The sequence below is a fragment of the Lepisma saccharinum genome, chromosome 4 (assembly GCF_977018435.1).
Source record: "Lepisma saccharinum chromosome 4, izLepSacc3.1, whole genome shotgun sequence".
Taxonomy (NCBI): Eukaryota; Metazoa; Arthropoda; class Insecta; order Zygentoma; family Lepismatidae; genus Lepisma; species Lepisma saccharinum.
The window spans coordinates 108,210,544-108,227,586 of record NC_139232.1 but is presented as its reverse complement, the minus strand read 5'-3'; the positions used below and the strand labels follow the sequence as shown (position 1 = coordinate 108,227,586).

Below are 17,043 nucleotides of genomic sequence, written 5' to 3'. Positions count from 1 at the left end.
ATTATGCGAGAAGTATTGGCGCCGGAAATCATGCGGAAATGAACTTCCACAACAGTTTTGTCAACTTCCCCTAAAAATTAATGCAACAAAAGTTTCAAACTTATCCTTTTTTGTCCTTAAATGTACCCTTTTTCTGTATCACACAACGGTTGCTGTTTAACAAGAAATCCAGTAGCTTCAAATTACGCTACAAAAGAGGAATAATTCTGAATTTGGAATTCTCTTCTTAAAACATTTATTTTGTAGGACTGACCCAATTCCTATACCAGTGATATCGATATTGTAAAGTATCCGTTGAATTGAATCACCGATACTGGTCGGTAATTTCCCGAAGTCCGGAATCTGACAGGATCAGGAAAATTGCTCTACATTTTCGCGGGTGTATACATATCCTCGAAATTATGCAAAATGCGTAATTTTTATTATTTTTGCAACAACATTGTGGGGAGAAATTTATTGATTATTATTATTATTATTATTATTTTTAGAAATGAACTTTTCACAGAATGATATGGTATTGTTCGAATTAAAGTATATTTTAAAATTTATAAACATTTCGAACCACTTTAAACTTGTACTTTTATTGTTTATCGTCGCCTTTCTGCCCCTCTTGGCTAATCGCGGCGACAAGTAACTTCGAAGACGAGATAGAAAGTCGAATCACTTTAAACCCTTTCAATTTCCGGGTATCGACGTCGGTATCGTGGGAATCTGTAAGAGTATCGGCATTGCTATCAGGTCAAAATTTGTATTAGGTTTTTAATGTGCTGTTTATGGTGTTGATATTTGTGTTCCAAATAGTATCAAAATAGGAGAAACCTCTCTGTACTTCATTGCACATTTGACCTTTGCAATTCTTAGAAACTTCACCGTGAAGACGTGGATTTCTAATTAATATTTCTCTTAGCAACTCTGTAAGAGCTATCGGCCCAATTCTTGCATACATGGATTCCTGGAGAAAACGTTTGCTGGCACCAACAGCGTACTTCTTTGTCTTTACAAAGATCAGGCTCCTCGGTGGCTGATCTCGACTTAGGATCTCACTACCGCAAGTTCCTGTCCCGGCCTGGGCATGAGTGTTTCTTTGAGAGTTATCATCATTCATCAGCATCGTCGCGACAGTCTAAAGTGCGAATTGTGTAGTTTGGCTTCTGGTGCCAATCTCGTCACTGAAGTTTCCCGTGTTCGAGTCCCGACGATGATAGGGGTGTTCTTTGCGAGAGTCCATTCATCAATATCTAATCATATCATCTCATCGTCACGATTAGCCTAAAGTGGCAGAAAAGCGATGTAAATAACAAGAATACAAATACTGTACATATCTGTTGCCTGGAGAGTACCACTGTGATGTAGGTTGCCCTTCTGATAACTATAATCAGGCAGAGGAAATTTCTCCAGATTTTTGCATTCAGTTTTGAATTAGTTGTCTCGCAGCTGCTCTTACAATTGTAACACGCCAGTCGATTTGTAATTGTGGTTTGGGTTTCTCACTAACGTGCAATCATGTATTCCTTTATTCTAATTGATTTTATAGGTAAAGTTTGTTCTAGCCTGGCACATTATCATAATTGTGTGTGTGTTTTCTCGTTGCAGCAATTCTTGGAGAACCTGTCTCCTTTTGAGGACCAGAACGATGCCGAGATAAGCAACTACCTGTACAGCAAGTCCTTGGAGGTGGAACCTCGAGGTTGCAAACAGCCACCAAAGTTCGTAAGTACCTGATAAGTTTATCTTCTTGCTCGTGTTGTCTTTCTGAAGGGATCTAGCGGCAGTACACCTCGGGCCAAGCCCTGTTGTTTGTCAAAGTGATCGAGAACTGTGTGGATTCTGTCTGGAGGACAAAGTCTTACGGCAGCAGGTGGGTGCTTCAAAGCTGGAAGAACCTTGATCAGTGGCGGTGATCACACCACCCTCGCAATGACAGATCATTTGTGTGAGCGCTGCATCCACACCCCGTGTGTGCCCTCATGAGATGGTGTGGTGCACTGGTGGTCCTTTGCTGGGTGACGCACGTTCCACAGTGGTTCGGATCCCAATTTAAACTGTAGGTCCTATCTCGATTAGCCTTTGTTTAAGTATTCTTTCTTTCAGAAAGATTTGCCATTTCGAGACGAGACCAAGACCTGCAGTCCGCCCATTTTCCGCGATTTGATCTCCTCAGCGGTAGCCACTGATACAAAATCTGTCCATTTAAACTTTGATCTAGCGCTTTTGCACTTTCACTTAGCTCATACAATCACGAAACGATCCAACTACTAGTGAAAGAAAAGAAGGAAAAATTGGAAGTTTATGTTTGTGCTTGCCGGGATTGGCATTGGAAATATATTCTACTTTTTATTTGAACCAGCTTCGAGGTGCCAGATATTCTACAAAATTTTTATTTATATAGTTTTTGTTCACTTAGACACAGCATTGAATAAACTATTCTGTGGAACAATTTAACGCTTAAAACTTTTTTATTTATTTGGGCGTACGATTTTTCTCGTGTATCGATTTTAGGCCCGCTGTAGACAAAAGCATTTTCTACAACATTCCGGTTAGCATTTGCAATCGCTATGTGAAGCATGCAGGAACGTTAGATAATATATATACAGCGCGAGATGAGCCAGTGCTCGGTGTTTACAATTGAAACAATTAATTTATTCTTCCATTCATGTACTGTATGCACTATAAAGTATGTATTTAAGCAGCAATTGATTTGTGGCATTCTTAACCTAGAGGTAGCTTCTGATTGATTATATATTCTGATTATGCTATGAATATTGGAACGGATTCTATCCTTGAGAAATGCCATGAAATCTTAAGATGTTTCGCTTTGCACGGTAGCATTTTGGTCATGGAATAAATGTTAAGAAAAATGCTTTTCGTCTAAAGCGGGCCTTTTTGTGTCAGATTTTCTTTGTGTACCAGTTCTTTTTTGTGCCTGGGCTTTGACTTTTGAAAACATTGTTCCTTTCGTCAGACACCCAGAATTCGCGTCTCAAGATAAACACCCCCCTCCCCTTTTCACCGCCATTCACTCTCAGCTAAAAATAAACTGCGTGGAGGTAATTGCAGCCCCTAGGCAGAGGAGGGAATATGTATTCTCCTTGCGTTGTGGCTTCTTTCGTGATTTATTCACGTCCGAGGGCGGGTAAATCGTCGCCCGTTGTTGGGCTAGGTTGGGACGTGCAGGCAATTATGCGGGTTAGTCTCGCACTGTTGTCGATATCGATTGTTGCGTGGGTGGAAATGCCGACGTAGGCGAGGATCGTCCTGCCCCGACACTACAGGGAAGACCTGCGTCAAAGCAGTCACGTGCTGTGACTTGCATTACCCGGAAGTTCTTAAATGTATTTTGTCATATTAATGTCAGGACACCGGAAGTAATTTTTCCGGTGGGTCTTAAGAAAACTGAGCCTACCCATTATTCAACTTTTTTGGGGACATGTGCTCCCATTTTGATATGCGCCTAAATATACACACAGGGTTCCCATTAATATTTTTCTATTTGTTTTTTGTTAATTTATTTTGAACGCGGTTCAAAAAAATTAACATTTATATATGCGTGTACTAGATCTTTAAAAAGAAAATATGGTTTTGCAATATGAGTGGAAACCGTATAAGTGATAGGGTCTGATGCGGGCACGCACACATATCTTCCAACAAATGCCAGAACAAATGCTGAGAGCTTTAAACCTGCCCCCCTACAATTCCACTTAGGTCTAATAATGCATATGTGGTTAGGTTAGGAGGACTATGTATAGAGCTCCTAGCATTTAGTTTTGGCGTTGTGGAAGCTGGTTGTGTTCCCGCAACAGACCCTAACTGATAACGCTGTCGCCGTGAAATTTACGGGTCCCGGGTTCGGCTCCAGATGCAGTCGTAGTTTAGTAATATGTATTGTATCTGTATAAAAATATTGTACGTTGAGTAGAGGAGATTTTTGCCTTGTGGGAGGAAAATTATAGGAAAAACTATAACTATATCACAGCCGCACACAGGATTTCTAATTTATATTTGAACCCTTGCCAGACGTGAACGGGAAGAGTCGAAAGTCTCATATGAAGTTCCCAGACCCTTCGTTTTGACTTGGCGTTTCCAGCCCCTCTCCCCTGCTTTGCAATTTTTTCTCTACAGAGCACACACCCAGTCTTATCTATATTTGTTGGTAGTAATTAAAATTTTTCTTTCCACAAAGTTCAAAATCACCCCCAACCGGGAAAAAGTACGTCATTTTTGTATGAAAATGCGTACACTATTACATGTTTATTGCTATAATTAAACTCTTTCGTCAAAAATGACTACGTCAGTTTGTCATTGTTCTTTTACAAGCATTTTTTGTGTCGTCCTATTTCCGCTGTATTGTCGTGGTGTTGCTGCTCTCCAAGAGGGGATTCCGTACTCGGTTGCATGATTTAACTATCCCTGCAAATAACACGAATATAGTGTGTTTCAAAAGTCGCGGAACCTAACTTCGATTGACTATAATGTGGGAATTGTGATCGCACTGCGTTTTCTGCATTTCCTCTTCCATTGAGATATTTTTAATGCTTTCGAGTGTGTTATCCACACAGGAAATTCTAGAAATGGGTTGTTATCGTTAGATAACTTTTTCAGAGTTGTCAATTTGGGTATACTAGAAGGTATAAAGATTTATCACTAATAACTTAAGTTTTTTGGACTGAAGTCATGTAATATATGCTTGCAACAGATAGGAGTCGCGTGCACCATCTAATGGCTTTTGGTCGAATGTAGGTGGGGCGGGGGCGATATTGCAGTGGGATATAATCGTGGTTGGCAACACTAGCAGTCCAGAATTTTGTCAGCATAATCAGCAACGTGTGCCCAAGCACTGAACATACAATCTCATGGAAAAAAATATAAACATAAATAAGGTTAATACTAATTTAGTAGATTCTGACTAGTATTTAACAATATATTGTCATTGGAATGGAACAATTCGAATAGGTATGTAACGCTCGATCGAAATATGAATAGAAAGTTACTGAATCTGCCGTTTTCGTCACTTCAAAACACTGAGCATACTGTAGACTGCATCCAGTGTTCTTAAGTGAAGCTGCGCTTATCCTTTAATTGCTTTGGCAAGTGTTTCAAGTGAGAGTTTCCTCCTCAGTTACAATCGAGTCACATGTAGAGCGCCCCAATCCTTCTTGAAGAGAATGCGTTTCGTGTAACCTTGGGTCCAGTCATGACATTAACTACATAACCAATGACCTTAACTTTATAACCAGGAGGCTTAGATTTGAGATTTTGAAACCTGGAAATGTTTACACCATCAATTTAAAAGTTTCACCATTCATCATCGTCGCGATTAATACATCGGTAAAAAGGCGACGTAAAACACCAAACTAAGATTTCCGGGAATTATAGAAACGTTGAATTAGTTCGTTTTATGTCAGCCGAAAGTTGTTTTTTTTTCTAAATATTGTAAGCAGTTTCACTACATTTGAAAATTTCACATAAGCATATGTATATTATGAAACAATCGAATTTTGGCCCAGTCGGTAAACGCCGTACTGTCACTCTAGAGACCCGGATTCAATTCCCTAGGTGGTGATCTCAGGCAGGAATTCATCCGACAGCAGGGCCTCCCCGATGGCGCAATGGTAGCGTCGTCGCCTCGTAATTAAGAGATCCCGGGTTTGATACCCGGTGGTTCGGATCCCACTTTGAACTGTAGGTCCAGTCCCGATTAGCCTTACTGTGCATAAAGTGGACTTAAAACACCAAATCAATCATCCATCCAACAGCGTTCTTGCATAAAAGTGGCTCTGGGATAAGGTGGCCAGACGTCCCGTATTAGCTGGGACAATCCCTTTTTTGAATCTGTCCAGACGCCAAAATGTCTCTTTTTCTGACGATGACTAATCGGCATAGAATTACTGCACCGATACATCTTCCCTGTATGAACTATAGTAACATTGTGAATGCAAATGAAAAGCAAAATGTGAATGAATGACTTCTAATTCTGAAGGACTGCATCGCATATCATCATACAGAATTATGTCAGTCATTTACACAGTATTTATTTAATTAATTTTCGCAGGTATTTATGACGAAACAGTTTTTATATTAAAATGTGTACATTTTGCCGTCCCGTTTTGTCTTCAGAAAATATGAAAAATGTCCCGTTTTGTTTAAAATCTGGTCACCTTACTTCGGGACGCCCAACCTGGAAATCAGCGTGTTATCTAAAGAAGGGTAAGATATTGGTGGGGTTTCATGTTATTCTGGTGATTTTCTGCCATTTTTTATATATCTATTGTGCTGTAATTCTGATTCCAACATTGTCGACAGAATCTGTGGCAATGCGCGACTTTCGAACTCTCCACCGAAGTTCCAGGAAATTATTCGTGTCTGTTCACCAACTTCATCTCAAGATTCATAGTTGTGATTAGCCAAAAGCATCAAAAAGCCACTCTACGCATCAAAAATACAAACTCAAACATTGTGTCGCCTAGAGTAACGTTAGTTTTCTTGTGGGTGCATATTTCCAGAGATTTTATTGGGGGGGATGGGTGATAAAGCAGCTTCTTTGTCAACTAAGGTCACTTATTTTCGTGTCGCGGCGTGGGAACACACAGTGCTACATTAGAAAATGACTCAAGGAAACCGTTGATACATGTTCGAACATGTGCGCGCTGCTATCTCGCTGTTATTTTTACTCTTCATGATCGCTGCAGGTGTCCGTACGTGAATGGAAACGTGTTACTCGTAAATCATGTACTTTATTCCCTGCCTGGCATGCGGCAGGAAACTTCACTCATTATTATGCACCGACGAACGAATGTTTCGCTCTTGTTATTTGGCTCTTAACCAGATTTACCTCGTCATTCACTCATTTGACTCGCATGAGTGAAACCACAAATCCAAGTTTACTCTCGGGGCGTGAAGGGCGATATTTTGAGAAGGCACACAATGTTGCAGGTCAGCGAAGGTCTGACGCTTGGACCCACGGGTAACATAATCCTCTGTGGGGTTTCGTGTTGTTCATATGTGTGTGTGATTGTGCCTTCATGCATTTCATCTTGTTACCATCCATCCCCGTCGCCGCGATTAGCCAAAAGTAGCAGCAAGACAACTTCAAATAAATATCAAATTTGCCCCAAATATATGAAGTCGAACATGTGGAGAAGTTTTTCTGTTCCGAATTTCTCTTCACGTCAGTTATCTAGTATTTGAAAACTACATTTTCCGGCTCGATCCATGTTTCTGAACGCCTAGATCAACTCTTCTCTCACCGGTTGGTTGAGAGCATGGACTACTGTTCTTGGAAAGTAACATTTTTGATGCCGGCGTTTCAAAATGCGATGACACTTCGTTTTGAAATTCCTGTCTTAAGACCCGCTTGCCCCACAGATTTTCTTGGAACTCTGGCGAGACACGTCTCCACCAACTCGACTTGTCGATGTCCGCGGTCTACCGGAACGTTTTTTTGTTGACAATCTGAGTAGTTTATCTGCTTCAATTCCAGTGATATGTCGCGTAGGTCGATCTCTTGAAAACTCTCCTAAACTGTCTTTGTACTTCAAATGCTCAAACTTCCAGAACTTCGGGATAAATTTTCTTTGTTCAAATCTGTCTGGTTTTGCTCATTATTTCAAATTGGTTAAACCTCGAAAGGTCAGAAATTTGCGAGTTACCAGCTGTATTTTACTCTGTTGAACATTGCAATGTCCAATTCGGTTGGACCCATTCTATCCTGCTGTTCTCCGAGGATACGTTAAACGTCTTGGAATGTACTAACAGATCTTTTGGTCTCGGTGAATTCTTTTGGTTTCCGATGAAAGATACCGAACGCGCTTGTAGGTTTGCTGTCGAGAAGGAAGTGAGGCGGAAAAAAGGCAGTTGGAGTTTTTAAAATTCTCTTCGATGGAAGAGGCAGCTGTAAATGAAACACTTTTAGATCTATGTAGGGGAGGCAAACGTGTCAGGTGTAGGTGGGCCGCTATGTTGTAAATATAGCGTCAACGCTGGTGCTTCAGAAATAGCTGGAAATATAGTTTTTTTAGCGGTTCTCCCGTGGATATATGGGAGCTGGATAAAGATGGTAGCAGAAGACCCGTGTCCTCTTGAACGTCCGTTCACGTGTAAACACATGCTTGAGAAAATTGTTCTCTCTTTATTGTAGGTATAGTATAGATAGTGACGAGACGAAACTTGGTGTCTCGGTCTCGTTCTAGAGTCTCGAAATAAATACAGCCGTGTCAGTTTTTCAACGTAAAGGTCGTTGAGGCAAAAAATCCTAAGTTATTTCTATGTGACGCCTTATATTTCGACGCCACAAACCCTCGAAAGCTGGATTTTTATCCTGCATATATATCCAATTACGCAGCACACACAATTGCCACTACTTTTTTATAAGTGCTCTAAACAAAATGATTTATAAACAATCATGCAGATATCGGCTTGGTGTGTGTGTGTGAAGAAGTCGTATAGTAAGTGAATTTGGTACAGTCTCTGTAACTCCCTGCTCTATGGAAAGGTACTCTCAATATTGGTGATGTGCAGAAAAATGCACTGACTGCCTCGGTGGACGCGCGCTTTGAGCGGTAGACTCCCAATCACTGCCCCGAAAGGATCCGGGTTCGAGTCCCGGACTGGACATAGATGTTCTTTTTTTGTATCCACGAATTTTATATCCACCCTTCGCTGCAAAAACCTAATGTGGTGTAATATAGTGGTGTTACGAGCCACAAATATTGTCTCGGCCATAGGCCATGTGTTTGTCCCATCATCCATTTCATCTGTTTATCGTCACGATTAACCTGATAGGTAGAAAAGGGACGTAAAATAACATACATAGAAGGAAATTGGCAACAGTACACCTAAATGTGTTCGCACGTACTGGCAGTTAATGTGGCACGAAGAAAACATTTTAGATCAAATAAAATAAGAGATTTTTATTATTTTTACAGAATGTGCGACCTTAAATATGCGTCAGCGGTGCCGCATACGTACCCTTCCTCCCCCTCATTTAATTAAGGAACCCCCAGAGTGACGACAGCGAGTTGTAACTGGAAATAACTTTCCAGAAATAGGACGGGAGGCGCTTTCCGCGGAATTTTGTCGACCCAACTGCCGGATTAATATTTTCAGTTCGCACGCATTCCTAGGTTTGGCGCCGGGACGAGGCAGGTTTTTGCCTCGTTTCGAGAATCTCTACGAGACCGAGTATAACACCAGCATGTTGAAGGAAAATGGAAAATGGGGCGAGATAGACAGTTCCAGAGTCTCGTATTCGAGCCGTCAGTAATTTAGATCGTAACTTGTTTAAACATTTCGGACTTCAGTGCTGACTTACATGTGTTGCATTAGTGTGCAGCTCTAGTCTGTTTTCGCAGATACTTTTTGTGTATTTGGAGACGGGAATTTCTTCGAGACACAAACTAATCGAATGGTACTGGGGTCGAGAGCGAGAAGGGGCCCGGAGTTCAGGTGTCGAGAGCGAGAAGGGAGCCTAGAGTTCAGGTGTCGAGAGCGAGAAGGGGGGCCTAGAGTTCAGGTGTCGAGAGCGAGAAGGGGACTGAGGCTCGGGTCTCGAGATCGAGAGAGAAGCTGCGACCCGGGTCTCGAGAACGACAATTACACCGAAGTTTCAGGTTAGAAATTGAAATGATGACCGCTGTGTAAAAACAAGTGTGTGCGGATTACATCAGTAGTAAATTATTCACTGAAATATTACTTTCCTTTTTTAATAATTGCAATCATCACCCGGCAATATTATTTTACTTACATTTACTCAGTACTCAGTTAGGAATTACTGCAGTATTAATGATCCTGCAAATTTATTTTACAAATATCGTGGGGAAACCAGGACGTTATATGGGGAAGGAACACCCCTCCGTTATCTGTCTTCGATTGAAATACTACTTACGGTACAAAGATAAAGCTATACCCTGTGCTCTTTGCTATGATGGCACATGGCGATTGTGGAGGTGGAGCTCCACGTATTTTCTGTCTGCATTAGTGGGTATTACCAGCACCACACTGGCTGTCTTTACTCCCCCAGAGTTCCTTCCATTTGCACTTTGAAAAGATAGGCTGAGTCAGCCCCAAAGTCACTTATGGAGGGTCATTCTTGAGAGATTTATCTGCAATTACGCACCCCCTGGAATCGAACTCTGGTCTCCCGCGACTTGTCTAGACGCCCTGTTGACTGACCCGCCGTGGTTCTACCCAGAAAACCCGTGATGCAATGTTGTGTTGTGTATGAGCAGGTAGAAAATCTTACTTCATGGAATCGGATAATAAAAGGAAGGAATATTGTAGAGGTATGGAATGACAGATACAATGCTCAACCCCTCTGGCCCCCGCCCAGCCATGGGTCTGCCTGCAGCGTATTTGTTTGCTTTCTTTCTTACAATCGGAGCTGGCGGCTGCACGTGATATGAAGTGTAATATGGGCGAGAGGTGTGGAAGGCAAACAAAGCCTTTCTGCCCAATGGCAAGGCTTGTGTGCGACTGTGTGCCAACTCCTGGGCACTCCCAGCTTTTGTGAATGCGACGGGCTTTTGTGAATGAAATCTCTGGCGCTGCGGAGTATGAATGGGAGAGTGGTAGTCAATGGTGACATGTTGCCGGTCGATGCGGCGCGACGTTGCCAAGTTGTTCTCTGTTGCAGCTTCGAACTGCGGTTTTACTGCTAGACTGAGATGCTGTCTGTAATCGTTGCTTTACGTGAGATATATTTTTTATATACCACTTCCTCCTTTAGTGAAGCCGGAACGTTTTGTGTTTTGTTAATGTTCAAGTGGCGTTGCTCAGTGTGTGTGTTGTTCAGTAGCAAGCTATTCCACGAGACAAATACCAATAATTTACCCTGAATTTACGAAACTCGCTTGTTGATTTTAAAGTGTACAGTATCGAACATTGCATTGGCAATTGTTTAGTTTGAAGGTGGGTGTCTTGTACTTTGTACTTTTCACATTATGTTCGCATATACTGTCACTTGAATAGTTTCGTCTGGTTGTATTTTTCCCTATAATACACGCTAATTTTCTGAAATCTCGATTTAAAAATTTGTAAATATATGGTATTTAGTTTTATATTTAACGATGTAACAACCTTTTCCTCCTTTCTGATTTTTTACAGGGTGTCCGAAAAGTCCCGCATCGCATGGAGGTGACTGGAAATTGGATGCGTGTATCCCATTATTTAAGTAGTATAAATGCAGTATATAGTCGGATCCCACTTAAACTTTAGGTCCAGTTCTGATTAGCCTCTCTGTACATAAAGTTGACTTAAAAACAAACTTAAACAATTGCCACGAATGGATTGGCTTCGCAATCAGCGTAAACAACCTATAAGACTTGCCTGTAAATAATCAGGTGACAAGGCGGCACTCCTTGTTTGAAGAAGTCTCGTGCACTGACCCTCGGTCTCGTCTCGTCTCTATATCTTCCCCCCTTCCCCTCATTCTCTCGGTTTGTATCATTTTGAGCCTCTTTCTCGCACAGACGCACGCTCGGAAAAACGTCGTTTGCCCGATGTGAGTGAATCCGACTGTCGATATTTCCAAAATTGGTCATAAGCCAAATGGGCAAGAGTTGGCAGGGTCCCGGGTGAGAGCGGGCGAGGCCCATGTCACCACCTGCTAGTCGGGAAGAACTATTTTTCTGTCACTGAAACTAAACCGCTGGCACGTAAATATGTTACCGCTGCGTGTGGAGGTTGGTGCCATGCTGGTTGGGAGGGGGTGGGATGCGTGCTGCAAATCGATGGAAGAACCTCTCAGGTAAACACGCTGGGTGAGGGGGGCATAGGATGTCACTTCTTCAGTGCTGGAGTACCTTGCTTTGCTTTTACTGTGGTGACTTGAAACTAAAAACAAGAAGGCACCAATCGGTAGGGACTACTTTATACTTGTATCGGGATGGAGTGTGTGTTAGTTTCTTCTAGTTCTTGTTTTTCAAGTCAGTTCGTAGTGTCTATCAACAATTTGGAACGTGAAAGTGCAGTAAGACCTTAGGCTTATGAAACTTACATGAAACTGATCTCTTGTTTACCTTGGTGCTGTTTTGATCTGTTTATTATTTTTTTAACACTTAGCTTACTGTTTTACTATTGTATCTTTCCAGTTTAAAATGACTTCTGATGTACTGGAAATTTGAATAAATAAATTTAGCATTACGTTGCTATTCTGCCAGTTTGGGCTAATCGCGACTATGAGGATGAATTGTGATTCCATGAACCTAGGGGATAACCACAAACTCCACAGAGAATTACGCTGGCTCTGGACGATATTGCTGAGAAATGCATAATTCATTTCGAAATCTGAGAAAAGGGAAATTCGGAATCCCAAAGAGAAAAATCGTGTATCAGCTTTGTTTTTCCGGGAATGATTAAATAAATTTCTTCGAATCAAACCGACGAAGATAGCTTCAGACGAAGGTTAAATCTTAAAGCATGTCTTCATTCCTTACTTGCCCTTGACGTTCCAGGTAATGGGGGGGGAAAATGGTTATTTCAGATTTTTTTTCCTTTATTCAGGAAAAGGGAAGCTTGACCTCCGTGCAGGAGAGGAGCACATTTTGCTCTTGGGAACCAAAGTAAATTCTGACTGAATGCTGAGGTCAAGGTCATGTTCGCCCGGTCTTTTGCTCACTGCAACCCCGTGACGTCACAACGTGGTGGAGTATTGATCGAAACCGCCCCCGCAAGTCCGCCCACGCATTTCCTTCCTACCCTACTTTGGCCTTGCAGACACGTGGCGAAGGCGATCACAAACAAAAAGTCTCCAAGTTGTTAAATTTCACATTCTGTGTCGGCAAACAAGGAAACTGTAAATTTCCTCTTTTCCTAATTGCTGACGTCTTGATTATTGCTATACAACGGAAACTTATATTGGGTTAATTACCCACCAGTCGTGCGTTTCTGATTTTGAAAGTTCAGTAAAGATGCGTCAGCTGTTGTGAGATGCATATGCAGAAATCACCAGCGCCGTCAAGTGGGTGGAATGCAAACAAGAAGTCGCTTAACTTTTTACAAGTAGGTGGTCGTGCCTGGCAAAATTTTACTTATCAGGCGTGTACAACTCCTAATGTAAACTTATGTGTTTGGCATGTATTGTTATTTATTGGGTGGTTAACGTACGTGACTAATAGGTAATAGCTTCAATGTAACAAATATATAAACCTATTGTATTGCTACACGTCAGTCGTCATATCATTGCTTTCAGCATTACAAAACGCCTTCCCACTTCCGCTGCTCCCCGTGTATTTTCGAGAACAGGAAGTAGTACATTTGGCCACTACGTGTAGCACTCAAAGCGTGTCATTCCATATAGCTGGCCAAATTTATACTTTAGGAGTTGTAGCGTTTTGTATTAAGGCCACGAGAACAGTTTGTGTCCAGCCAGTCATTAGGTTCTGGAAATACCCTAAATCACCCCTCCCCCACCAACCTTTTCCCGCGGCCAGCTGGAGAAAGAAAGATCTGTGCGCGCTGGATGACTGTAGGAGGGGAAAAAAGACTTAATACTACCCTTATGATAGTATTATTTCATTTGTTCTCTTGGGAATATCAAACTTCTATGCCGAAGGAAAAAAACATGAACTGAAAGATAACACGTTGAAGTTTTATTTGTAGTCTGAGAAGTCGAGAACTCCTACTTGATTAGCCGTAACCTGAAGGTTTTTTTTTTGTTTATACATAAGAGATACATGGGATTCTGAAAATTCTTATCATATTTGCAAACATCGTTTCTAGCTTAATAACTTACTTTAAAAATCGGCTTCCACTTGCAACATGGGGAGAAATCATACTCTTGTACAATATTTTTCTTCTAATAGTAGTGCCCATTCCGACAATATTGAAATAATGCACACCTGGTGCGAAACTCTCACTCTTCGCCTTAATTTGTGTTAGAACTGCATTATGGTCCATTGCTTTGTGCCTTTCTGCGAGTAAAAAATGTGGGGTGATTTAAGATTCCTTCTGCTGATGCAGGCAAAAGTTTATTATACGTCCTCTTTACGCTCCGATAGACCAATTGAGACTTGGCCTACAGTTGAAAGTACTGTACTTCTCTGCTACCGAAAACCAAGATGGCGCGGACACTTCTTAATTTTTTTCATAGCTCTTGGTTATCTAATTGTTACGGTAGCACGTTGTGCCTAATATGGTGAAGAAATTGAACTGTGCTCTGTCGTTGTGCCAAAAACCTACTGTTCTAATTTCGTTACTTTATGTCGCTTTTCTGCCTGCTTCAAAATTGAAATGTAACTCCTTAATAATAGACTCAATGCAGAAGGGGGCGACAGTAATAATCTCAACTTTCCTTCGAACTTTTGGTTGGGGATTTTGAACGTGATCCACTTGATTGTGTATCTTCGAACGTAATGGCCGTTTTATCTGCATTATGGTCCACTACTGAAGCATTTTCAGCCTGGTCATTCACAAACCGTGAGTGAAATAACAACTGGACGTTTTGGAGTGCATGATTTGGCCATAAAACCTCAAAAGAAAGATGATTTTACGTGTGTAACATGCACGATCCATGTTGTGGAAGTACACGCAAGCAGCGCTCCGGTGGCCGAAATTTGAACTACGCAGATTTTGCGGAAGTAAGTCATTATAAAGTATGTTCCTTTGATGGTCTTGTCATGTTGAATAAGTTCTTGCCAGGTGATTTCTATGACCTCCGAGTAGTTGGCAAATTCAATATTAGTAATATCTATGCTCTTCGGCTGTCAAAGTGTTCATATCCATGAGGGCTTCGAATAAATAAATTGGCAAAAGTAGTTTTACTATTTCATATTGCATGGACATTATCCAATTTTTTCCCCGATATCATAGGTTTCAATCCTACATGGATACTTGTCCCACTGTCAGACACGGCAGAGAGAAAAATTAACGTTAAGAAATTAGCCAGTGTTTACCATTGCTCATCCATATACATATGCAACCCACTATACAAAATGTTTGTTTGGTTGCATACTCGACAGGATTCTCGTAAAACAAATTACAATGGAATGAATAGACGTAACTGGTATGTATAATTGCTACTGATTTTACCGATCTGATACATCTGCTAATAGTAGCTTACTTGCTCAATTCAGTTTGTATTTACCTCATAAAAACACACATGCTATTTTCATAAATTAATTTCTCCATATGCAATTTCTTCTCATAAAACCCTCCAGAACTGAACAAAAATAGATTCTGCAGAAAGTGTTGTTGTTTCATGCCAGATTGGTTTACGAGGATCACTATTTATATTTTGAGCCTAACAATGAAAAAACAGGAATTTGGCATTGAAAACTGCTTTATTGTTTTTCGAAGTATTCTCCTTTATGGTCAATACACTTTTGCATTCGTTCGAACCATTTGTCAAAGCAGTTTTTCCAATCTTCTTGAGACACCTCCATAATATGGTTTTTGAACGCATCAACGGCGTCTTCCGCCAACGAAAATCGTTGTCCACGCAATTTATTCTTGACATTCGGGAACAAGAAGAAGTCATTGGGTGCCAAATCAGAACTGTACGGTGGATGACCCATCAATTCGATTTTTTGACTGTTCATAAAATCGGTTGTTAGACGAAATGTGTGACAGCTGGCATTGTCTTGATGAAGAATGATCCGACGCCGTTTGTTTGTTTTCCGTATTTGACCTAAGACCTCAGGCAAACAAATTGTTGTGTACCATTCAGAGTTGACCGTTCTACGTTCCTCTAAAGGCACAGTTGCCACATGACCAGTTTTCCTGAAAAAACAGGCGACCATTTGTTTCGATGTGCTTCGAGCGCGAACAACTTTTGTTGGATTGGGTTCATCTTGAAACACCCATACAGTCGACTGCTGTTTACGTTCGTGCTCATATGCATATATCCATGATTCGTCACCTGTTACAATCTTATATACGTCTTTTGAAGCACCACGATTGTATTTATTGAGTATTTGTTTGCAGCAATTGACGCGAGCGTCTTTTTGAGTTTTTGTCAAATTGTGTGGGATCCAACGAGAACATACCTTTCTCACAGCTAAATGATCATGTAATATTTTATATATGCTGGTGGAACTAATGCCTATGGTTGTCTCAATCTCACAGTGTGTCACATGACGATCTTGCAGTATTAGGTTTTGCACAGCATCCATGTTTTCTTTAACAACAACTGATTTTGGACGACCTTCGCGAATCTCGTCGGTGAGCGAATGGCGGCCACGATTAAATTCGTTATACCAGCGTTTCACAGTGGCAAAGGATGGGGCTTCATCGCCAAATGTGGAAGTAAGTTAATCGATGCACTCTTGTCTTGATAATCCACGTCGAAAATCGTAAAAAATCATCGCACGAAAATGTTCACGAGTTAATTCCATTTTATTGTTGTCGCGCAATCTCCAAGGCAACATAAACAACACAAATGAAGCTATTGACAAAACATTTGAAGTACGTTATGGTCAATAATGCCAGACGATTCCGTGCAAACGTCAAATCGCGCCTAACTTCAATCAGTGTTGCCAAGGCTCAAAACATAAATAGTGACCCTCGTATCTTCTGAGACTTTTGAATGGAAAATTTCATATATAGTGTGTGTGTGTGTGTGTGTGTTTGTGTGTGTGTGTGTTTCTTTGTTTGTTTTGCCTTCAAAAGTAATATTTAAATGTTAATGTGTTTCCACCTGTGATATGTTTGAATATTTTTTGTTTTCTTCAGGAAGAATTAGTGTCAAAGATGTTTAATTAAATTTTTTAGAATGTCAAAAGTCATATTTTCCATGGGTTCAATGTGCTTTGCATTTCCCAGAGTGAGATAAAAGGTTTTTTTTACATGTTTAATTTGCCTATTTTATTTGTAAAGAAATAAGAATATACTTTTTTTTTTAGGGGAAACCAAACCTGTGCCTGTCTTAAGCTATAATTGAATGTAAAGTGTAAATGTAATTACTTTGGGAGAAATAAAATATAATTCAACCTGAATATCAACAGAACAAGAAAGTCTGCTTTGAGAACGATAATATCATCATTGTGTTTATAATGTATTCCGTATGGAATTTTAATGAAAATCATATTTTGATATTTAATTGCCCTGAAGTAC

At 40.8% G+C, this 17,043-nt stretch overlaps 1 protein-coding gene across 1 annotated transcript in view; it reads left to right on the top strand.

Moving 5' to 3' along the window:
- Positions 1–17,043, top strand: part of Sos (Son of sevenless guanine nucleotide exchange factor) — a 121,785-nt gene that overhangs the window by 89,019 nt on the left and 15,723 nt on the right. The window contains exon 21 of the mRNA XM_083121087.1: positions 1,594–1,710. Within this exon, the coding sequence (XP_082977213.1) occupies positions 1,594–1,710 (117 nt within the window). The remainder of the gene's footprint in view (positions 1–1,593; positions 1,711–17,043) is intronic.